The 24,453-nt window shown below is 39.0% G+C and overlaps 1 protein-coding gene across 6 annotated transcripts in view; it reads right to left on the reverse strand.

The window, feature by feature from the left end:
- Positions 1 to 24,453, reverse strand: part of SYNE2 (spectrin repeat containing nuclear envelope protein 2) — a 187,877-nt gene that overhangs the window by 77,008 nt on the left and 86,416 nt on the right. For all 6 annotated transcript variants that reach the window (XM_035326791.1, XM_035326789.1, XM_035326790.1 and 3 more), the window contains exons 53-67: positions 24,162 to 24,377; positions 23,511 to 23,776; positions 22,550 to 22,706; positions 20,401 to 20,556; positions 17,975 to 18,115; positions 17,441 to 17,623; positions 16,734 to 16,871; positions 15,142 to 15,327; positions 13,560 to 13,682; positions 11,462 to 11,644; positions 6,840 to 6,965; positions 4,419 to 4,613; positions 3,756 to 3,830; positions 2,579 to 2,698; positions 2,030 to 2,137 (exon numbers count right to left, since the gene is read on the reverse strand). In XM_035326791.1, coding sequence (XP_035182682.1) covers positions 2,030 to 2,137; positions 2,579 to 2,698; positions 3,756 to 3,830; positions 4,419 to 4,613; positions 6,840 to 6,965; positions 11,462 to 11,644; positions 13,560 to 13,682; positions 15,142 to 15,327; positions 16,734 to 16,871; positions 17,441 to 17,623; positions 17,975 to 18,115; positions 20,401 to 20,556; positions 22,550 to 22,706; positions 23,511 to 23,776; positions 24,162 to 24,377 — 2,373 coding nt within the window. The remainder of the gene's footprint in view (positions 1 to 2,029; positions 2,138 to 2,578; positions 2,699 to 3,755; positions 3,831 to 4,418; positions 4,614 to 6,839; positions 6,966 to 11,461; positions 11,645 to 13,559; positions 13,683 to 15,141; positions 15,328 to 16,733; positions 16,872 to 17,440; positions 17,624 to 17,974; positions 18,116 to 20,400; positions 20,557 to 22,549; positions 22,707 to 23,510; positions 23,777 to 24,161; positions 24,378 to 24,453) is intronic.

The raw sequence follows: 24,453 nt of genomic DNA on the forward strand, positions 1-24,453 counted from the left end.
CAAAAAATAACCAAACTTTAAACATCTGTAATACTGTGCATGACGTACACATGTACGTAAGCATTTAGTTTTCACTTACGGCATGCTCTGCCCTTCCCCTGGCAGACACTGTTACTGCAGTAAACTTTTTCCCCTTCCTTTACAAAAATAGAGACTCAGATACACAGTCAAATCAGTTGAATAAAAAATCAGGTGTAACTACATTCAGCTTCATGCACACATCATACGTTCACGTTCCAAGTGTGAGACCACAGAGGACATGCAGTGGACAGTCACCAAAGCTCAGCTGACACACAGTAATTCAAACATGTTTCTGAATCCTAAATTATGTTTTAGGCTGCTGTAACTGAATTTGTGTAGGAGGGACAACATGCCAGGAGGGGTGAAATGGTATCGTTTAGCAATCACTAGGATAGTGGGAATTATTTAATTTTAGTGCGCACTTAAGCTCTAAATGGAGAACATAAATATATCCATCTCCATATATCTCTACACTTAACCACATCTCTAGGGGAAACAAATGAATTTAGCATTTATAAAAATAAATGTCTTCCTGTCTCTAAGCAGTAATTGATCACATAAATAAATCATTTAACAACAACTAAAAAATCACTCCCTACAGGGAGCTGTACAGCATATGGATATAGCACAGTGTACCAAAACATGGACATGGTAAAGATGTTGCAGGCAAAAAAGCTGTGTGCCATGGTTTGAGGAAGGGAGCCCTTTACATTCTCTACAGGAACAGAGAAGGACTCTGGCTCACAGCCTGACAGCACTCTCTCCACAGACCACAGAGCAGCCGTGTCAATCTCAAGACACTGCTCTGCTCAGCTTTTGTATTACTGGGTTCAACGGGCTTTGAGTGTCCCTGAAAGACAAGAGGCTGACAAAATAAAGTTGTGGCACATGGAGGTAACAGCAGGGTGTATGTTGTCTTGTAAGATGCCTGGCTATCCAAAAAGTTCACCTGAAGATTAAAGTCTCTTGAATACAGGTGTCTGAATATCCATTACACTCAGCTGAGATTTACTCAGTGCAGCTCAGCCTAACACGAAGGAGCAGTGAGAGCTCAGCTGGACCACTTTCTGTGCTTGGGGACCGCAGTGACTACATCTCTTTTGTCTGCAAAGGGAGCTTACAGATATCCTGCACATGCAAAGACCAACACCACCGCAGCACAGCAGAGAAAAAGGACACAAAAGGGTCGTGTACAGATAGGTCATATGTATACACTCACTCATGTGAGGCAGAATGCTATTGCTTGTAATATTAATACAGAACTAATAGCAATACCCAGCTTCTGACTGGTCTTAATAGCTATGTACCATTGCAGAAATGTGAAATGTTTTAACAAAGCACATCTCAGATTCTCCCTTCATCTCTTTTTCTTTCCTTAACTATAAATTAAAGGATAAGTATGATGGAAGCAGTTAAGGAACAACGGTAGACAAAATACCTTGGGAGCCTGCTCCTGCCTCATACAATGATGAATTCTAGCTTGTTCCATGCTCTAAACCCATCTAGACCTGAGGCTGCTCCTGGCCTTGCTGGACTATCTAAAACCGTCCCCATATGTTCTTTTGCATAGAACCAATAGGCTGCTGCCCACTCCTCCTTAAGCTAGTGCTTGCATTCCACAAAGCAACAACATATGGGAGTGTAATCCTCATTAATTTCTCCTTTATCTAACACTTAAAAATCCCATAGTTGATCCAGATCTTTGTAATTTAAACCCTTCCATTCATGGCTGTATGAATGCCAGCATCTTTACTCCTGAAAATATTCCATCTTGTTCCCCATTAAAGCTCATTTTCAAGGAGCAAATCAAAATGTATTATTTATTTTCACCCAAAGCAGCAACATAATGAGGCCCATAAAGGGTTGTAGGTATCCTACCATACCATTAATCCTGCCACAAACTCCAGTAGCATTATCATAGCCAAACAGGGCCTCTGCCCAGTAGCTGGGTTATGCAGTGAGCCCTGAAGGTCACCTCATTCAGCCTACTTCAGGCCTTCAAACTCACTGTGGCTTGATTTCCTTGTCCTGTGCCAGGGTCTTCAGTGTTCTGCAGAGTTTGCAAAGATGTTTCCTCACCATGTTTATTGCACGATCCCATTAGCTCAGCAGCATCCTGTAGAGACATTGGCAACAGTGGAAATGTTTTTATCTTTATTGCCTTGCTGTGCTAGAGAAGCCTCAAAGGGCAGCAGCCATTCAACCCGTGGTATATTAGACGATCTTTTCATGTACAAAGGGAACCTCTTCCACAAATCATCCCATGACAAAATGCACATTTGATTGCCTTCCAGGAGTTAGTGAAATGAATTGCTGCTAACAAATGTGCCTCTCTATCTTTGGTGCTTTTGTCAGGCTTCAAGAAATTCTTACGTGCAATAGGAAGAAGACTTAAGGCCAAATTTAGTTTGGTGCAGAAGAGGGAGTTATCTCAGTAAGGCTGTCATCCTGAAATTCTACGGACTCTTACTTCAAAGACTTGAGCACCTAGGACTTGTGCAGATCCTTTCCACAAAGATTAGTTCCTGCTCTGTGGAGATAAACCTGAGTGCATTACCTGTGAAACGCCATCTGACAAGGTACCAGAAGACCAGGAGTTTGTGCTGTCTTCCTTATGCTTTTCACCGTCTTTTTCTGAAGGCCAAAAGCTCACATCTGTCTCTGAGGCTGTACTTCCCTTTGAAAGCAGCAAGAGCTCAGCATTAGCTTGTGAAAAGGAAGCTCAGATGTTTCTTCAGGCAATGTAAAGTACTGCAAATCTTTACTAACACTTGGCTCTATTTCTGCTTTGTTTATCTATCTTGTGTCTCCCGAATCCCACCTCTGCCTTTCTCTAAAGCTTTGCAAAAGATGAATGGCAGCTGGGTGACGCTGATAGATTTCTCCAGAGACCTTAAGAGTATTCTCAGTTTTTTCATGCTATTCCAAAACAAACAAACAAACAAAACACCTCACCAGCAAATCAATCTTTCTCCTATCCTGTCCCCTAAAAACAAAACAACTCCCAACTCCTGTATGCAAAGAAAACTTGCATCAATAATGACCAGGTAGCTAGGCTACAATCTTGTCAGCATTTCTGCACATTCCAGATTTCACCTGAATGACTTGCACAAATTCATCCCTCTTGGAAGGTTTGCAGAGTTTCATGGATTTTTTTTTCCTTTTTCCAAAAGCTATTAACGTCAGCATTAAAATGTACTCCCAGCCTTGGTCTTCTCCAATTCACCTGGGCATTCGTACTCACCAGATTCACAGCAACCTGTTGAGCAGTATTTCCCAGCTTCTCCCATTATCCCAGAAAGCTCTCCTACCTTAACTTCTTCCCCAATAGTTTGATCATGCCTTTTTTTCTTAAGCTCAAACACACAAGACATTTTGGTTATTTCTTTTTTAACTTTAGCACTTGAGAGGCTGTCTAATTTTGTCTGAAAGGAAACCTACATACAAACATTGCTTTTTAGGCCCATGTTTTGCCATTAACACTTGCATAAAGGGGGTATTACTGTATAAGCAATCCCATCAAAAGCAGGATCACACATTGCAGAATGAGTTGCTGTGTAATATTGGTAAGCTGACTCGAGTGCAGTTTCTTAGCATATTTTCTTGGTGTGACAAACTTAGCTTCCATTTGTTCTACATTATTTCAGATTTACACATTTTTCATAATCTGTCGTGTAACAAAATCTTGTACCACACATATACAGCTGTATATTTAAGATATATATTGAACTCACCTTGCTGTGGATAGAATAGTCTTCTGACTCTTCATCTAAACAAGGCAGAAGAAACATCATTCCTCTTTTTTTCAACTACAAAACACACACAAAGAGACAGCCTAATTATTCATGACAAGAACAGTAAAAGCCTCTTCTCTTCTGCCTGTAAACTAAAAGAAAGTTACCACTTGGGGTTCACTTTTGGAGAAGCAGTGAGCATCTGCCACCCCACATTAAAGTAATTGAAAGCTGCAGGTACTAAGCACCTCTTAAAACTGGGACTTTTAACTTTGCTTTAATGTTTCAATATCACAGCTATATTTGGGACAAATTTCATTTTTCTCCATGAAAACAATTTACTGAAAATTCCAGAACAACTGCTTATCAACAAAACTACACACCTAGCATGTTGCTGTTGATTGCTTAATGTAAACTTCACGTTGGATCTGCTCATGCTAAAAAATAACCTAAGGCACATCTCTTTCCTGCCTTCTCATAGACATGCATTATATCCAGTCCTTACAGGATCATTCAAAAGCACAAAGGAGAGGAGACGTAATACTGGTTCACAGCTGGAGGGATGCACCTCTGTCACATGCTCATCTTTCTGGAAGAAGAAGGGCTATTTACCTTCCCTCTCCATCTCTTGGGTAGGTGATCACAACATGGTTCTCCACTTACCTGCTGATCAGAAACATTAGTCCCAACTGAGTCAGTTTGTGCAAATACAGAGGCTGGGGGTTCATCTCCTAGGTCAGGCACTTCTTGCTGTAAGCTTTGGTGAAGTTCAGACATTGAATTCTTCATCCCAGTAAGAATATCTTCCTTTCTCTGACACAGCTTGATGATTTCTTCTTTTACAGCTTCCATTTCTCCCTAAAGAGGAACAACATCTGTAAGCAGGCATTTTTCTTAGTTAACCAAATGGTAATGTAACAGATGACACTTGTGATACGTCTTACTGGGTCTGAGACTGGGTCTATTTGCCCTTTTTCCTTTCTCAGGGCTTTGGGACAGTTCCCCATTGTTACTGCAGGAGACGTCCGGACACATACAAAACAACAGCAACAGATTCAGCCCAGGACAGCACTTGCTACCTATAACACATAAGTTGGTAGTCTGGAAACAAATGTGAAAGGCTGGATAAATAAATTTAACTAGGTCTTGCATAGCCGTGGGAATACGAGTTTCCCTCAGGACACAGGGAATGCAGCTGAGTTACATTACTCTGTGAGTCAAAGCAGGTTGTGCTACTTCCAACTACCTTCTCTGGAAACCTGACACAAAACAGTCGGAATAGCCTAGATGAGAGCAAATACAGCTAGGAGTAATTCAGGGCTAAGTCTTCTTTGCAGAAGCTGATCTAAAAGAAGCAAATATAAACCACTTTGAGGGTTTTAGTGACACAGCTAGGGACTAGAATTTTCCCATATCTTTGAATGTGATACTGGAGCAATGGTCCCCAAGAAAGTACAAGGAAAATATTTAATGTTCTGCAGGGATTAAACAATAATTCAGGTAACTCTGCACTAACAAAGAGGGAAATAAATCTGTCTTGCTTTCCCTCTTGGCCATGACTATTGCTCTAGAGCCTTTTGCTATGGGCCTTCCCTTACCACTTGGTCACCAGGAAAGCAAAGATAGCACAAGCAGTAACAATCCAAGACAGGACAAGGAATGAAATGACTCACCTCCTTCATTACTGAAAGTGCTAAAGCTCTTTGAAGCACTATGGCTTGATTAGAAAACTGAGAAGTGGCTAAAAATCCCAATGCAGACTGGGATCAGTCCATCAGAGCAAGCTTTGATGCTAGGCTTATAACAACAGCAGCATTGATTCCAGAGTCTGCTCTATCATAGCGTGAATAAAGCTAAAGAAGTAATAATCTGTGACAGATGAAAACAGTAAGACCGCTGGTTTTGTCTCAACTACAGCTTCCTTTGTCAGCAATGCTAGCATGGCTGCATGACCAGGAAGGTGGAGGCAGGAAGTGCAGTAGATTTTCAAAGGTTGTGGAAAATCTACTCAGATAATGATGCTTTTTCCTCTTATATACTGGAAAATATAAGGTGAAATCTTCCAGAGGTAAAAGCAAGAAAAAGTCACAGGAACGAAGAGATGGCCACCTATGATAATTTACCATATATTTAAAGACCTCCAGTAAGATGGGCAATTCCATTGCCAATCCTATCAATGAAATGCTACAACTGTGAAACAGATTTTCTTCTAAAACGGGGATATTGAACAGAAAGACCTATACTCAAAGACAAAAGCAAGTAAGAATCAGGAAATGAGTCATGCTTAGTACTAGCATCAAGTCTCCAACATCCAACCTGAGAGCAGAGCACCTATGTACTTAGGAGTTACCAAGTGATTATAGTTATTAAGCAAGTACAATGTATGTTTATTAACTTTATTGTGACTGACTGTAAAAAGCTGAGCATTTCAGAGGCACTTTATAAATAGTTATTATACTTAATTAGTAATTTCCTGACTTCTGCAGGGCTGTCTTTAAAACACATCTCATTTTTGCATTAAATAAGCAATCCATCCATTACAGAAAGCAGCCAACTGCAGGGAGAAAAACAGCATGTTATCACTTGATGAGAACAGCATGTCAGCGAGGACAAGGAAAGGAGTTTAAAGAATCTAACCCTAGCTAGAATCACGTGAAGTACCACTGCATGGTCAGTGATCAGAAAGGGACACAGTGCTCTCTTCATGCACTACTCCAAACTGCTGCCTCAGTAACGTGACCTGCCACATTAGCCGGACGAGGAGCACAGGCAAACAACAGTGCTGCATACTGCTTCACCAAAATTTTCACTTTTCATTTTATATTTTCATGGAAGTTGATAAGGGTACAAATGCATATCAAAATCAACAAGGAATATAATATGAAAGACATGCCCAACTTGCAAATTAATATTATATCTCCTCATGTATAGCAACTTATGCATGTGAAGTCACACCACAGTATTTAGTTGCCTGCTTGATTGCAGCAAGGAGGGGAAGCACACTCCTGTTTCTCAGTGCTACCTGTTGTCACGAGTAGCTTTAGGACAAGGAACAAACATAAGAGAGGAAACAATGAAACCCACCTCTGGACAAGAAGTCTTCTGAGCCAGTGGTTGATTTTCATGTGATATTTCAACCAAGTGGTTCTTTAAGAATTGTTTACGCTTTTCAATTTCTTGCTCGCATTCTTCTGTTTTCTTTAAAGCTTCCTGTGACATTATAATCATCATAAATAATTTTGAATTGACTTGAATGTAAACAAACTAGTCAGTAAAGTAACTAACACTGAAGAGAACTCAAGCCTCTTTTGCATCTGTAGTTACATGTAAAAAGAAACTGTGTTTGTCCTCCTAACTTTGCAGAACTCCATCTTCACAAAGTCCATTCACTTGCTAGAGACAAACAAACTCTGCTCTATTCACAAGCAGTACGGTGGGGAATTCTGCCTCAGAGCATACCTTTGCTTACACTAGAGTAGGACTGAACCTAAAACGCAAAGTGGAACATATTTAATCACATTCACTACAGTTTAGAAAAGGTTGAAAATAAAGAGAAATTACATGTTTGGCCCTTGTTCTCTGTTTCATATCAAGTTAGAAAGCCTACCTGTTTTTCACTGGTGCTCAAGTCTTTATTGCCAGCTAGTTCTGCACTGACCAAAACTGAACTGTGCTGTACGCCAGGCAGAAACTGCAGCTCAGGAGATAAGCAAACCACGGTTTCTAGAAATTTGAATACTTCCTATAAAATGATAAATATTTCCACTATGTGTGAGCTTCCTTTTCTTACATGACTTACAGAAAGCCTATTATGTGTTATAAACAGCCAAGTTCACTTTTATTCATTTGACAGTGACAGAAAAGTCTCATCAATCCCCATGCTTCACTGTTCATGCAGAAATCAGCAATCTCCCCACACACCTTGCTAATGTTTGTCAGCCACAGCCTGACACAATCACTCAGGTAACTAAGAAATTATACAGATGATAATATTCTGTCAACACATTCAATTTACAGAACATTTGGTGGTTTTGTTCTGGGCTGTGAATCAAAGAATACCTATGGACTATTCCTCAGGTGCAAAAGGTGAAGAAGAAAATGCAATTACCAACAGGCTTAAACTTAGAGCCTGGGAGGTTGATAACCTTGCCTGCAAAGTGTTCACAGACTTGGCCTTTCAGAGCAAAGGGTTTCTCTGGCTATGAACAACAACAACAATCCCTCCCAATAAAACACATACTGGTAAGATTCTGCATGATTTTATTTTATTTTTTTAACTTACAGATCTCAAAAAGAATAAATAAGTATTGTCCCTGCTTTAAAAATGCTAAATGAAAGAAGAAGATATTTAATTGTAGACTATGGTCTTAGTCTTAATGCCATACCTAAAAAATCAAAGGGCAGAGGAAAAAAAAACAAAAAAAAAACTGTCTTCTCCTGCCCAATTTTGATGAGCAACTAAAAGTCCTTCCAAAAGAGAGATTCCCTTACCCATCCCAGCACTCTCACATTCACGTGACTGTTCAATAACGAGTAAAATGTGCAATATCTCAAATTTCTTTGGCTAACTAAAAAATACTAATACTCTGTACACAGACTCCAATTTCCCTCTCTCAAAAAAGGGAAAAATGTCTTATTTACCCTTTTCTTACTAGAACATAAATCATGCCATCTTTGTGGGACTGAATGTCTACATAGAAGTGATGCCTCTCTCTTGAGTTATTTCATGCATAAATTTTGCTCTTTACTTTTCATATTGAGACCTAACCATGGAAAAGGCCCAGCTGCCAGTAGTGTGAGGGCAGGCACTAAAAAATGAACACAGTAAAACATCAAATATGCAAATACTGCCACTCCCTTGCACAGAAAACTGATAAAGCTGCTGTGACTTCCAGGTACTCTTCCTGATGTGCAGTGTGCTCTAGGTGATCCTGTCTGGCCAGGGTTTGGACTAGATGATCTTCAGAGGTCCTGTCCAACCTCGGCCAGTCTGTGATTCTGATGGCATTATTTAGGTAGTGATAGGTGTGGCACTTGACTGGCCAATAAAAAAAAGAGAAGGCAACATTCAACATACATAAAAGCCACCTAAAATCCCACCCTAAAGCATTTGCAGAACCTATTACAGGTTTTGTTTCCATTAAACTTTTTCAGGTATTATACTACCACTTAATTACACAGAAGTTACTAGTGCAAGATCCTGTTGCATCATGGGTAGCAAATAGGTGCAAACACATCCAAACACTAAAATGTCAAACTGATCCTCAGGGAAAAAAAAGATAGTGATCTGCATGGGTAGCTTGTCTCCAGTTTGGTTTCCTCTCAGAATACTTACTATCTTTATAATGGAGCATTAAAAAATGCCATCCTTTAATAGGCTTATACTTTGTTATGTCTCAGGTGGTGATAGACTTTTATTGCAGTACTGCTGCCTTCGACTCACTCAATAGGACTGGAAAGTCTTTTTTGCACAGTTTGATATCCCTGCTGCCAAGAATTGTAATTTTTCCAATCTGTTTTCTCACAAAGCAGTTTCACCCAGCTACAGAACGTTGGACACGTATAAGATAAAGGCAAATACTGAGCAAAAAAGACTACAGCTATTCCAAAAAGGCGAAAAATACAAACCTTGACCTAATGCTCTATATAAATGACTTAAGAGTCTCATGATAATACTTCGTAATTGCAAAGCACCCTGATTCCAAGGGCTTAAAAGTGTTTTGAAATTCTTGAATATTTGATTTGGTAACTCCTTCTCAGAAATGTGTATTTTACTACATCTATTTTTCAAATGTAAGAAGTTATATGGACCAAAACCAAAAAATGTTTAATGCAGACCCACAGAATCATTACTTTTTTCAGCTCCAGGTACGCATGTCTGTAGCATGCATGCAAGCATGTAGCATGCCTGCGTTTTCCTCCTCGTTCTCATTGAATAACATAGCACAGCATAGCTCAGTTGGAAGGGGCCTTCAAAGATCATCTCTAGTCCAACGCCTGACCTCTTAAGGGTTATCCAAAAGTTAAAGCATGTTATTGAGGTCATTATCTAAACATCTCTTGAACACTGACAGGCAGGGGGCATCACCAACCTCTCTAGGAAACCTGTTCCGGTGGTTGACCACTCTGACAGTAAATAAACTTTTCCTAATGTTCGGTCTGAACCTGCCCTGGTACAGCTTTGTGCAGTTCCCTCGCATTCACATTTTGGTTAGCAGGGAGAAGAGACCTGCACCTCCTTCTCCACTTCCCCGCCGCAGGAAACTGTAGAGGTCAATGAAGTCTTTTAGCCTCTTTTTCTCCGAACTAGACAAACCAAACGTCCTCAGTCTCTCCTCACACGACATGACTTCCAGCCCTTTTACCAGCTTTATTGCCCTCCCCTGGACTCAATCAAGTATCTTAAAATCCTTTTTATATCACAGAGCCCAGAACTGCACACAAAACTCAAGGTGAGGCCGCACCATCACTAAATATAGGGGGAGAATCTCTTCAGACCAGCTGGCTATTATTTTTCTTAATGTGCCCCAAAACGTGGTTTGCCCTCTTGGCTGCCAGGGCATGCTGCTGGCTCGTGTTGAGCCTGCTGTCACCCAGCGCCCCCAGATCCCTGTCTCCAGAGCTGTTCTCCAGCCACTCATCTCCCAGTCTGTACTGGCATTACTTCATCCCAGGTGCAGAACATGGCAATTCCATTTGTTGAATTTCATGCCATTGCTGATTGTCCCGTCTCCAGAAGTATCTAGAGCACTCTGCAGGGCCTCTTGTCCCTCCACAGAGTCAACAGCACCTCCCAGTTTAATGAAAGGGTGCATTCAATTCCTACAACCCGATCCTTGATAAAAATGTTGAATAGAACTGACCCTAGAATTGAGCCCTGGGGAATACCACTGGTGACTGGCCACCAGCCAGGTGCAGCCCCATTCATTACGACCCTCTGAGCTCTGCTGTTCAGATAGTTCATCAGCCAGTGTAGCGTGAACCTGCTGATCTCACAGTTGGACAGTATTGAAGCCCTTACTAAAATCCAGAAAGATTACATCTACCTCCTTCCCTTCATTCACTAAGCAGGTTGACCTTACTGCAGGAGATCAAATTACTGAGACAGGACTTTCCCTTCATTAACATGTTGCCTCTGCCTGATAAAACTTTTGCTCTTTAAATGCCTTAATTTCACAAAGACAGAGATGGAGATCCAAGTTTTAGCTCCCACTTTTCTCTGCCTGGCCCCGAAATGCTTAGTAAGAAGTTATGTGCTGTAAAGCAGTCTGCTTTAGGTTTGGAAAACCTAAAACTAGCACAAGACCTGAACATGATGTGAGCACCTGCAAGTAACACTTGATTTCAATCACCAGTAGCACAAGTCTGAGTTGTAAGACTCATAAGACAGCAATGCCTTCGTCTTTCTATAATGTTGTAAAAGGGATAGTATCAGTTGTGACTGAAACAGTCTTGAAATTCATTTGAGTTTTGTAACTAGTGTGGCTTGTTGTAGCAACACATTACACAGGGAAGAAATAAACACAACAGAACAAAAAAAAAGCCCCAAACCATTACATAGAAGATACAGTAGGTGCATTATATGCCTGTAATGATAAGATTATCTAGTGATCAAAATGATTATAAACTAAAGGTGTTTTAGGTGACAGCATCAAAATAAATAAATAAATAAATGGAAATAAAATAAGTGGATGCAAATCAATTACCTCCAGTAGCTCATTTTTTTCCTTAGTCATTTTTTCTAGTTTTTTCAGTTCTCTCAAAAGTTGTCTTGCTTTTCGGAAGACTGAGAAAGGCTGTATTTTCACCCCTGGTAGCTGAAGTGCTTCTTCATAGGACTGTATATGAACAATGGTCTTCTGCATAGGACCAACATGGTCAAGTATAACCTATTAGGATACAGGATATATGATGGATGTTATAGTTGGAAAAATCAACACTGAAAATTTACACTTTTGTTATGAGTTTTCCTTTGTGAGTTTCCCATATAAGAAGGAAGAATATTTTAAACCTAGAACAAATAAGTAAAAATACATGGTGAAACTGTCAAAAGCAAGAGGAAGATATAATTTACATTTACAATTCTGCTTTGTTTGCATATACATACACAAAGCTTGCTAAGGGTCTCATTCAGAGTAGTTACTATTTTAGTAAGTGCATCATTTCAAATTAATGAATCTTTGGCATTGAAGACAGTTTAAAAAATGGCCCAATCCTTCTGCTGTCACTCTAGGCAACTCAGGTTTTTCTTTTTGGCATTGCAAACCAGTCATGAAATGTCATATAATAAAGCTAACCATTTTCCAAAGGTCCTATAAAACGTCTTATCACAGCTGAGAAGCACTGCCAAGATGATGACGAAGCCAGGAGAAACCTCTAAAGCCAGCGTTCCTGTCAGCTTCTTATATCACTACACCGAGTGGATGCATGGTTTAGAATCAACTTTATCAGTTTTGGATGATCAGAAATGTGCATAAGTTGATATCACAGTACATGTTTTATGGAAGACCCGGTGATCAACTTAGCAAAGACAGAATGGCAACTCCAACTCATAACTTCCTGGTTATCCTGAAGACGTATCTAGGCCTTACTAATACTTTTGTTAGATTTCCTCTCAAACAGATTTCCTTTAAATAGCTGCAATTGGAACATAGATGCTTATCCTCTCATTCATAAGCATCTGCGTCAGGAATTTTTTATTATTTGCATACTATCCAGGCTTCAAGTTAAAATAAGGCAGTGGGTGAACATTATTTTACAGAAGAAATATTACTTTAGTTTTTCCATATAACGTAATCATTACAAAACTGTTCTAAGAATAATAAAGCTTTGAGTGGTTTGATAACATTTTTATCTCTCCCCTGATGCTGAACCATGCTTTTTGCATTTCAGTCAGCTAACAATATGGACTGCAGGTGATATAGAAGAATAGATACCATAACGCTTTGCTTTATTTTACTCAAACAGAGAAAGAAAAACCATCTGGCCAAAATATCTTTGCAATGAAGTCTCTACATGCATGAAATGGATTTGTGGTGAGTCACTCCAGCCTACGTTTCTAGAAGCATCTGCTGCATTTTGCCTCAATTTTTGGAAAAAAGGGCCTGATCTTCAGACTTTCAGATTACTTACTGTTTGACGGTAAGTGGAATGATGAGCAGTGAGTGTCTTTCTGAAAATCAGATCATAAATTTTCCAAAAATGGAAGTACTTAAATATGGCAAGTACGTCTGAAATTGTATGCTTAAGTTATATACTTGAGCTGTCTATGGGCATGTTTTTAACGGTGCTTTTGTTTCAAATATTTTATGTCAGACCAGGACTGTGCTTCTTGAAAGGGATATCCCAACATTCTTACCTTAGAGTTTATATTCTACACTTGTCTCGGAGCATATAAATTCAATTCCTTTCAGATGATACTAAAGCAGAAGACACTCTCTAGAAGAGAGAACGCCCCCAGCCACTATTGGATGTCTAGTCTACAGAACTGAGGGCTAGTCCAAAGTAAGCCCCCAAGACACATATAGCACAGACATCAGGTCCTCTGAACTATTTTGCCTACCAACCTGCTCCAAGTTCACTACTTGCTACTGTAGTCATGAGGCTGAAATCATGACTGAAATAATACTTTCATCCTTTGACCTGAGAGTTAGAATATGTGTAACGCTAACATGTCAAAATCATACGTTAAAAACTTACTCATTGTAGTATGCAGTCACAAAACAGTCTTATGCTTGAGAAAGCTAGTAATTTATGGATAAATATATAGGGGAAAAAAAAGCTTTTATGGGAGTTTTCACTGACCTGTCCATGTTTAAGTTGGTCTTTAGGAGAAAATTCCAATAGATCTTCTGATGACAGGATTGTCTTCATTTTCACAATATCCTTCTCAAATACTTTTACATGAGATTCAATGGCACTCAATTCCTAGATTTGGGGAACAAAGAACATTTGTAGATAGCATAGTTTAGAAACTCCTTTCAGAAAACAAACTCAGCTTGAATTTCTGCCTTTTACTCTAAACTTAAAAAGAAGACTGAAAAACAGATGCAGCATATGCAGGTCACGTTCAGTTGTGTGCTGCTGATTGAAAGGCTAATTATTATAAATCGCATGTGATCGTAACTTCTAAATAATTAATTATCTGTGGTCACCTAGTCAGTTTTAAACACTGAGTATAGAATTGAAATACCCTTAACAAGTCACATTATAAATTACCAGTAGTGACAATGGTGATATTTACCAGTGTAAAAAACTAATCTAGTTATACTTTCTATAGGAAGAGGGTTACGTCAGATGGGAAACGGAACCACATACAGGACAGCTCCTAGTTAACTCTCGTGGAGACAAAGTCACAAAATAAATTACACTGGAAGGGACCTTGGAAAGTCTCTGGTGCCCCACAGAGCAGGTCACATGCGGCCTGATCCTGTTGAGATTTGGGTATTTCCTGAGATGGGGATTTCATCCCAATTTGGGGCTCCTGATCTAGCGTTTGACAAAAAAAAATCTTCTTAATTTGTAGATATATATTTCCCTTCTTATAATTGGATCTGTTACTGCCCATCTTTCCTCTGTACACCCCTAAGAAGAGCCTGGCTCTATCTTGTTTATAGTCTTCCATTACATAGCAGCAGAGCGTAGTAACATTTCCCTCAGACCCATCTCTTCTCTAGCCTGAACTGATCCAGCTCTCCCAGACTTTCCTCCTATGCCCTGTGCTACAGCCCCTCAACCACCCTTGTGCCTCTTCCTGGACTTGCTCCAGTATGTCTATGTCTTTCTTGCTCTGGAAAATCCAAACTGGGCACAGTACCCAGATGTGACTTCATACGTGCCAAAAAAAGGGACAGGATTATAATACTCTTGGACTTCCTGGCCACACTTGCTCAGGTAGCTCTGGATGGTGTTGGCCTTCTTGCTGCAAGGCCATAGTACTGCATCATGGTCAACTTGTTGTCCACCAGGACCCACAGCCTTTTCAGGAAGGCTGCTTTCCAGCTGGTTGGCCTCCAGCTTATATTGGTATCTGGTGCAGTGCATTTGCCTCTGTTAAACTTTGTGATGTTTCTCTCAGGCCCTTCCTCCAGCTTGTCCAGGTGCCACTGAATTGGAGCCCTGCACTCCAGCAAGATAAGCTTTTTTAATCTGTTGGTCAACAAGCCCTGCATTTCTTTTTCTAAAAAAAAAAAAGGTTAATCAATACTCTGGAACTTTATAGCTTCATTAGATACCAAACAGCTTCTGCAGGATTGTTTCCAAACAATTCATTTACTCATTGGCATACCTACTAAAATCCACACACCTTTTTTCTATGGAGACAATATAAGCTGTATTTCATAACATATGGTGAAGCTCAATACACTTAGAGATCACTCAAACTTACATCAGCCACATGCTGGATCTGTGGAAGAATCTCTGCTATCTCATGTTGTAAAGTTGCTACTTGATCATCTGCTTCATTTAGCTGTTGCATTACACTGTCTGTTTCAAAAACTGGCATCAGCTCCTCCAGCTCCAAGTAAACATTGTGCAGAAGATTTTGCTTTTGCTCTGAGTCTTCCAAAGCCATCTACAGACAAAATAAGACAATAGTTTGCCTCCATCATGGGCGAACACCAAAGTTTTGCAGAGGTTTGGACCTGAAGGAATCGGGTTTAATTTCCTGTACATCACTGACCATTGCCTATGTTCCCAAAAGTTTAGTTCAGATTAAAACAAAGGACTCTTAAGGGAACTAATCTGTTGCATCCTGCAGGCAGGAAACCAAGAGGCTGCCACTATGATTTTAAGGGAATCAATTACATAAAATGAGTCCACATGAGCGTAACAGGAGTTGTGATGAGAAAGGTTTCAAACTTGGAGAGAGATCCTAGGCCCAGAATAAAAAAAGTATGAGATCGTGGAGAAGATTCCTCCCCAGCTCTTGTGCAGTGGCCAGGCTGACCCCAAGTACATGAATAAGACACGTCAGACAGACACATGTAAAGGGTTTTCTGCACACCAGACAGAAGATGAAATAAAATGCTGCAGAAAATATCTGGCCAGTGATGATGGAGAGATTCTTTCTATCTCCTGCAGCTAACTGGATAATTTTCTGGAATAATTACAGCACAAGTCTTCACACAGAATTAGTGAGTGTTGCAAGCCATACTTGTGATACACTCATCTCTGTAGCATATGAAGGAAAGGACTGAACTCTAATATAAACCTTGGGTGCATTTCCAGATCCACAAGCTTCCCAGCCTAGAACACATAAAATATCCCAAACCACAAATGCAAGAGGCAATTGTCAGGAAAATGTCTGGATTTTGTTAATCACAATCTCCCCATTGTGGCCGTGTGACCTGTAACACATCAGTCCAAAACAGTCAGTTACTTTTAACACAGGAAAGGAATTCTAGTTCAGTTTAATACAACGGTCCGTGTTCAGACCACCAGCTTTCTCTGTTGGCTTAAGTCAAGAAGTGGAGAGAAAAACTATTTCAGGTATGAAATTGCCAGAAACTCTTGGAATTTGCCTGACTCTGATCTTCCCTGTAACATTACAAACGTTTCATTCTTGAAACCATCAGTCAGGATTACCTTCAAGGTACAGTAAGAACTGCCTTCCAAATCACAATTCACTTCAAAGTTTGAGTTAAACACACAGACATCAAATCGCCGCTTTATCTACTTCAGATAAAGCAACACAATACAGAAAGAACTGCATATATTCAAGCAGTAAAAACTGATTATAGCCACGCAGCAGGGTACCGGAAGATAGTCACACATTTTTGGAAGACAGGTGTACTACAGTTCAGCCCTTTAACAAGTCCAACACCAAAAAATGACCTATCTGTATTTCATGCATGTAAACCATAAATGATTTACTGAAAATAGGTATGTTACTTACGTCAGTGAGACTTAAGAATGCAAAATCGTGCCTGTATAGAACAACCAGTTCTAACAAGACTATACGTGGGCATTAGCATTTACCTGAAGGTCATCACTGTATTTGTGTAGGCTTTTTGCAGAGTCATTTTGAGCATCTTCTTTTAGCAAGCAGTTGGTGTTCTCTATCCAAACCTTCATATTCTTCAAGAGTTCATCATATTCTTCCATCTTGCTGGCAGCCTAGAAAATTACAGGATTTTATAAAAGAGAACAAATGCATTCCTATTCACTGTATAGCATAAATTCATACATGGGCAAGATTAAAAGAAAACTGGGTGCATTTTATCAAGGTCAGTTAGATTAGCACAGTGAAATAGAGAAGTACTTGTAATTTCTCTGAAACAGTTTCATTATTTCAGGCTCTTTCTTCTATCCAAAAGTAATTTTGGTGTTTATGAGCTTACATTTCATGCGGGCATTGTTGTGATTTATGTGGCAATATTAAATGGGTAGCACATTAGCAGAGCTATAGTGAAAATCACATCACTGATCCAGGGGCATGTACTTCCAATGTTAACTCCTAAGAACTATGGTGCGGAACAGGTCCTTTGGGATGGCAGCTGGAGGCAATGCTTGTCAGTCCAGAATTTTTTAGCTACAATAAGCCAATGTGGCTACGATAGGCTTTTGGTTTTTCATTAACTTGAGAACCATTGATGATGTTTTGTGCAAAGCTTTTATTATTGATTTTTTTCTTAATAGGACATATTTTTTTTTCAAATTTGGGTAACTGTTACATTTGCCTCTACCTTGTTTAAAATGGCAGTTCTCCGCTCGGCAAGTTGTGAGACCTGTTGGTACTGTTGAAGGGGGGTCACTAAGATATCCATCAACTCCTGTGCGTGGCAGGAATCCTGCTCTACAATATCATGCACTTCTGCATCCAGTTCATTGAGTTTATAATGCCAGAGGTCCAGCATATCCCAGATTTGCTGCATGTGGAGAGAGGGGAAGTGAAATATAAGGTCAGGCTAAAAGATAATAGCAGAATTATTTGTACTTTATGTGGGTCTTTTGGAATTACAAAGATTTCCAAACTGATACAACAAGAACAGAACACTCTGCATCTACCAGTGTGATTCATAGCTGAAAAAAAGGCCACACATTTATCCTCCTGTGAGAAAGAATAGGTAAATATTCATCAGGTAAATGCTTGCTTGTACTTTTTCTTAGACAAAGAATGAATGGAGAGCCACTTTACATTCCTGCTAAACCAGGCTCTGTAGAAGCAACCAAAAATCTTTTAACACTCACATTTTTTTTTTTTTTTGGGGCAAAATTACCTTCTGAACTTCTTTGGCTTTCACAATGTTTTCGCTTTTCTGTTGTAACATCTTTTCAATTGCTTGAAGGCCATTGTTAATAGTCTCCGCTTTTCTTTTCAGTACATACTGAGGAGAGCTCTGCAAGATTTCAAAGCTAACCTGTCACAGTAAAGAGAAAACGATAGTGGAGATTACAAAGATCTGCTTGTTTCTGTGCACCCCTTCACCAAAAATATTAGAATTCTTTTTATGTTTCTCTTGATGAGTCACTTAAAAACACAGGAATGGAATTAAATTTCCTGTGAGAAGCATTAATGTGATGAGGTTCAATGTTCACATCATTTTCAATAATTTCCCCTTACCTGAAACAACTGGGCAAAAAAGACAATCCATGAATTTATAAACAATAAGGCACTGCAACTCCCTGGGTATTTTGCTTTGGCTACCCCTTTTCTAATCTGTAATAGATGCTAATCATTACTGTATTGTGGTCACATTCACATTCTTGTAAGAAACCTAGAATGGCACCATTATGCTTCAACTACTTCTTCCATGTAAGAAATATGGAAATGTATCAGTATATAGTGAATTCCTAAATATAAATTTAGGAATTTATAATAAACATAAAGAGCTCCAAGCCCCATAAAGCATGTGGAACTTAATTTTATTCTTCAGAACTCCTCAAAAATGAAAAAATCAAAATACTGAAGGGTCTGATTTCCTATGTAAAGAGAAAAACTCTCACCTATGCTGAAGTTGAGTAATAGCCTAAGCAGAAAACACAGCGAGGTACCAGGTTACCATGAACAAAATAAACTGCAGGGATCAAGAAAGTCCTTGCTTGCCCAAGGTAATGGCTTTTCTTACTGAACCCTGTTTGCCATTAGGGTCAGCCAGCTACCAGTAAATGTGGAATCATGGTAAATTGTTTGTGTGCTGCAGCCCTAGTGTTTATGGAGCACATGCACATTGCACAGCTTTATGCTGTGTTGATACAACAAAGTTCTGGTTTACGAGTTATTCTGGTTTGCAACTACTTACACCAAAATACTTCATCCCTTTGTGGGGAGAGGAAGGGTGAACATTATGTATTTAATAAATGTTTTGTTTTGTTTTTTAATTTCTCTGTTTGTTAGTTTTATTCACTGTATTTATTTACAGATTCTGACAGGCACTGTCAGAACAATGTAATAATACCCATGCTATACTTTATTGATAAAGTTACATTAACTAAAATAAGTTTATAGCAAAAAGAACTATAGTCCTTCTTTCAAATACTCCTGCTTATGAAAAGCAGGAAAAAAGCAAAACAGTTTCCTTTAGGCATTTTAAAAAAATCCAAGATAGTTTGTATTGTTTTCCACTATCCAAATATGAAAAGTTTCCAGGATCAGTTCTTTCACTCCAGCATGTAGTGTATGCGCAGGGATAATCTTTTATCTCAGAAATTGAATAAATACTGTTTTACTCCCCTTCTCCTTCTCTCTCCTAACCAGTTGTTGGTTCTGGAAAGAACGGCTCTATTTCGAAATAGAAACTATAAAGTTAATCCAATTAAAACTAATAAGCAGTAATGAATATGTCTCTAAATATCTAATGCAACATCAAAGGAATAATTTGATGGACAATAACAAGTAACTAGATTTAAAAAATGTTTTATTAAACTTTCAAGTTGTATCAAATTAACTGATATTTAGCCTTTTAAATTACCATTAAACATTATTATTTCTGCAAGAAGGTAACGGAAAGATTTTTTTTCTTTTTAAAGACAACACGAATAACTAAAAATGAAATTAATTATATCAGGCTAAAATTTCACCCCAAACTTACAGTATTACTCTATTTTTCTTTAATTTTGTTTTCAGTTAACTGTTTGTACTTCTTGTATACAAAAAACATGGCAAAATGCCAAGGCAATGTTATTTAGTTACCTAAATTCTCTGCCTGCTTTTAAAGGCATGCAACTATGTCCCGAGGAGTGATATAAAGATCCATACCATGATGCCTTACCATGTGTGAAAGTTAAACGAAAAGAAAAATTTTCAAAGTTGTCATTTGACTCCGTTTTAAAATCTCTTAGTTCAGCTAAACTAACTTCCCAATCAACTTTGACTACTAGTTCAGTTTAAGAATCAGAATGGATAGAAGAGAGCAGCCATATCATACCCAAGACCATATTGCTAGTGGTTCTCCCATGCCTTGTGTGAGCAACAGCAGAAAGAATAATATATATATATATATTCACAGTGCTTACTTCAGATTATTCTAAAAGAAGACAGTTAACACGAGGTATTTTTCCTCCTGCGTAGCCTTTCACCAAGAGGAAGAACACAAATGAAAAATAGCTGTATTTCAAGTTTAAGTTCATAGTTATAACATTCATTAAATCTTGCTGTACTTATTAATTATAAAGAAGTATATATGAAAATCACATCAACGGTTACCTTGTCTTCTAGGTCTTGTAAAGCTTTCTTGCAGTCCTCCAACTGTGCTTCAATTTCTGCAGGAACTATCGTATACATTTCTGAATATTTGATCCGGAGTTTTTCCATGATATCCTGAAGAGTTTGACTCTCTTTACCAATCACACTCTGAATTTCCTAAAAAATTAAGAGAATTTCAGCATTTTGCCCAGTTTTTACTGAGTACATGTACGTATAGAGTTATATGTGTGTATATATATTTACATCCATATACGCTGTGGTTTGAATTTCCTATCATGCCTATGATTTGAGAAGTTGTTTTTGTGATATAAAATCTACTTTGATTACCTCTGCAAGCAGATTAGTCTTGAATAATACTCGTTCATTTAATCAAATGATGCTTTTCACTCTGTAAGAATTAATTAAACTTGATACTACTCCTCCTCAGACAACCGACACATTGATGTTTATTGACTGGTAAAACAATGCAATCGTATGAAGTGCTCCTATGACTAAATGTTAACCTTTGCGCTGTCCCTTTTGCCAAAAGCGCATTTCCTCTTTGAAAGATGTTTAATAGCCAGTGTTCGTTCCTTCATTATTATAAACAACACAAAAGCCACAGAAAGCAACAGGTTTCAAGCTAAGTGTCTGCTTTCAGGCAATTATGCACAGCGGCACAGCAGGCTCCTTTCAAAACAGTAGTTTCCAGTTCTGCACGAAGAATGTAGGTTTTGAGATAAAAGAAACTTGAACAAGTGTGTAGAGCCTGTGGCCTAGAAATAAAATCTGATCTAAGTCTTCTGAAAGAAGAAATACATTTGTTCTGAAGGTTTTCTAGAATTTCAAGTTGGAATTTTCTGTTCTATGATTCCTTTTCCCAAAGTTTGAGAAACTCGAATGTTAGTCATGTTACAGGGAAAAATCTCCTACCAGGTGATTAACATTAACATCCTTTTTTCTTCAGTCAGGAGTAATGGTAATCCATTAACTCCCAGTCTTTGCTTGAGAATCTTTTCCCTCAAACAAATACAATGCACAGAAGACGTATGTAAGAGCCTGAAATTGATTTGTTTCCTGTCATCCCATGAAAATTGGCTCTGATATTATATAAAAAAGAGGGGGAGTGGGGGGAAAGAGGAGGAGGAAGAAAACCAAAACCATGAAAAAGCTGCATGTCTAATTCTACCACAGAGAGAGTTGTTGTACAAATTAAGATAGTGACAAGATTTATAGAATCAGTTACAGCATTAGCTTCCAAAGCAAAAGCTTTCTGTATATTAAGGCATGCTCACATTCCATACAACATTTAGCTGGAAAGCACCTGCCCATCAAAACTGCCCCTTTTTTTTTCCCAAGGGACTAGTTGATATCACTTTTCCATGTGCGTGTTCTTCTATGTTGTGAGCTGAAACTTTGCCAACCGACTAACTTAGATTTGTCATCTGGGAGTGAAATAGGCATTTCCATTCAATAAGCACAAGGGAACCCCAGATAATGCTATAGATTTTATAGAAACCAGATTTTCTTTGGAAGTAGGGATGAATTTGCCCTGCAGATTTTGGCTTGCTGGTGTCTGATTTAGGTAAAACTAAGAAATCTTTCAATATTTTCAGCTGAATATTCTCAAAAGATATAGCTCTGTTGTGACATACTGCTACTAAGGAATCATCTCGTAGAGCCAACACTCTCTACAGACATTAGCAGGCTAGAATAAGTAAATTAAAGTTGGTGCAGAGTTAGGGCTGGTAGGGACTATGTTTCTAATCACAATTTGATTTCTGAAAAGCATTTACCAGCATTATCTCTACAATGTATGCAGAGAATTTGTGGAACACCAAATCCAGAGCATCTGAAGCTGCCCTGGCTAGACAGGGGAGGAAGATGTGCAGGGTGCATACTAAGCAGTCCTTCCTAAAAGGCACACAACTGGCTGTGAATCTCCTTGCAGTCTGAAAAGGCTTCTGTGCCTGCTATCTGAACCATGCAGAAGGAGAAGACAAACCAACCACATGGCAGGGCCAATCACATCCTGCTGAGCTGCATTCATTCTCCTGTAAGTCAATGTGCATGTACTTTGCAATAAATCTCATTTGGAGCAAGTTCAAGCCCCAGCACAAAAGAGAATATATTCCAGATGTCCCTACAGGATAACAGAGACACTACCAACCTCCAGTTGTCCTGCCTTTCCACCAGCATCTTGGTCTAACATAGATGCAGCACTCTGCAATGCATTTTTCACAGCACTTATTTCTTCACTTATCTTGTTCCTCTCTTGAATTTCAGATTGTACCAAATCCTTATGGTCTTGAGTCTTTTCATACAATCTATAAAAAATTTCCAGCAAGAATACATTGTGTTAGACTGTACACTGAGTAGAACTTATCAAAGAACATGCTTAATACAAAAATTGTTATATATATCCAGAACCACATTTGCCTGTATTTTGGTATTATTTTCTGTAACTAAATCTCCAAGTTTCTGCCCTTTACTGCCTCAGTTTCTTCAAAAGAGAGCCTTCAGGTAATGCTAACCAAAGTAGGTTTGGTAAATCAAACCAAACAGCATGCACTTTTAACCAGGAATGATGTTCCAGGAAACAGAATTCAAAATCTCAGGAGTCTGAAAACCCTGGCAGAGAAAAAGACATTAACAAAGATTTCCATGTCAAAAAGTAGGCATGGAAAATGGCGAGTGCAGTCACAGATTTGCAAAAGCCTTTTGTGGTAAATTTTAAACAGTAGCACTCAATAAGGTAAAAGTTGCATTGGCCAAAATGTGCAAGGTCTGATTTTCAGAAGAGTAGAAGACCCACACATCTCATTCAAGTTCACAAGAGCTAGGAGCCTCCACAATGAGTCATCAACCCTTCTGATTTCTTCTATATTTGAACAACAGTTGCAGCCCACACATGACATGGCCATGCTCAGGTCTTCTCCCCAACTAGTATCTCCCATTGCCCATGCTAGAGACAGCAGATCGGTTAGCTGGACCAGTGGTCTGACCCAGTAGGGCTTTTATCATCTTTTTACGCACACTACACCTTTCACATATTCTTCAATACCCAAAAAAATGCTGTGCTCCTAAATAGCCGTATGTCATAACTTCCACAAAAAAATTCCATCACTTACTTTTTACAGCGATCCTGCATTGCCTTTATCTCACATAAGGCAGGAAGGACAGCTTCTGCCTCAGTATTTTCAGATGTATTCAGGATGTTCTTTATTCGGTGAAGAAGTAAGAGTAAGAGGAGCTCTTGTCGGTTGATGTTTTCCTCAAATGAGTTCACGAAATCTAGTAATTCTACCAGTTCCTCTCTGGTGGCCTTTTCTTTCTCTTTGAGGCTTTCTGGCTGTTCTTCCTGGAGCTTATCAAGAATTATTGTTTCTCGTTCCAGCTAAGTAAACAGCATGCGAAAGAACGAGATAAAGTGCTTTTTTATTCCATCACCTTAAGTCACATTATTCATTTACTCATGCACATAACTAAATACTGGGAATTGCATAGCCAGAGAGCTTGAAACTCCGAAGGGTGCCAGAACATTTGAGTTTGCTCTAACAAAGCACCTAACTATACAAAGAGTGATGCTGGGTTCATGGAATTTCTTCTGTAAACATCCCTGTCATATTTGACTCCAGGTTCAAGAAAGCCTGGAGGTTAACTGGCTGATCAGTGGGTAGGAAACGATGTTTTGATCTCAGTCCCTTAACATGTAGTATTACTATATGACAATCCCAGCTCTATCACATTCCCCCAGACTTGCAGTTTGTTAATCAACTCACCTCTTCGTTGATGAATTTCCATTCCTGTTTTAGTTCTTCACAGTTAATCTCCAGCTCTTTCGCTGCCTCAAGCAAACCCAGCCAATTTTCCCACAGCGCTGTTACAATCCTGCCCAGGGCCCTGTCATTTCCCTTGCGTAATCTCATCAGCTCTCCTGAGACCTGCCTTAGCTTCACAAGCTCATCTTCAGCCGAGTCAATGTTGGAGACTAAAATCTTGTATGAAAAAAAAAAAAACAAGCAAATAAATAAAACAATACAGGATCCTCCACTAAAATGGCTATCACTCCAC

This window comes from Oxyura jamaicensis, chromosome 5 (assembly GCF_011077185.1).
Source record: "Oxyura jamaicensis isolate SHBP4307 breed ruddy duck chromosome 5, BPBGC_Ojam_1.0, whole genome shotgun sequence".
Taxonomy (NCBI): domain Eukaryota; kingdom Metazoa; phylum Chordata; class Aves; order Anseriformes; family Anatidae; genus Oxyura; species Oxyura jamaicensis.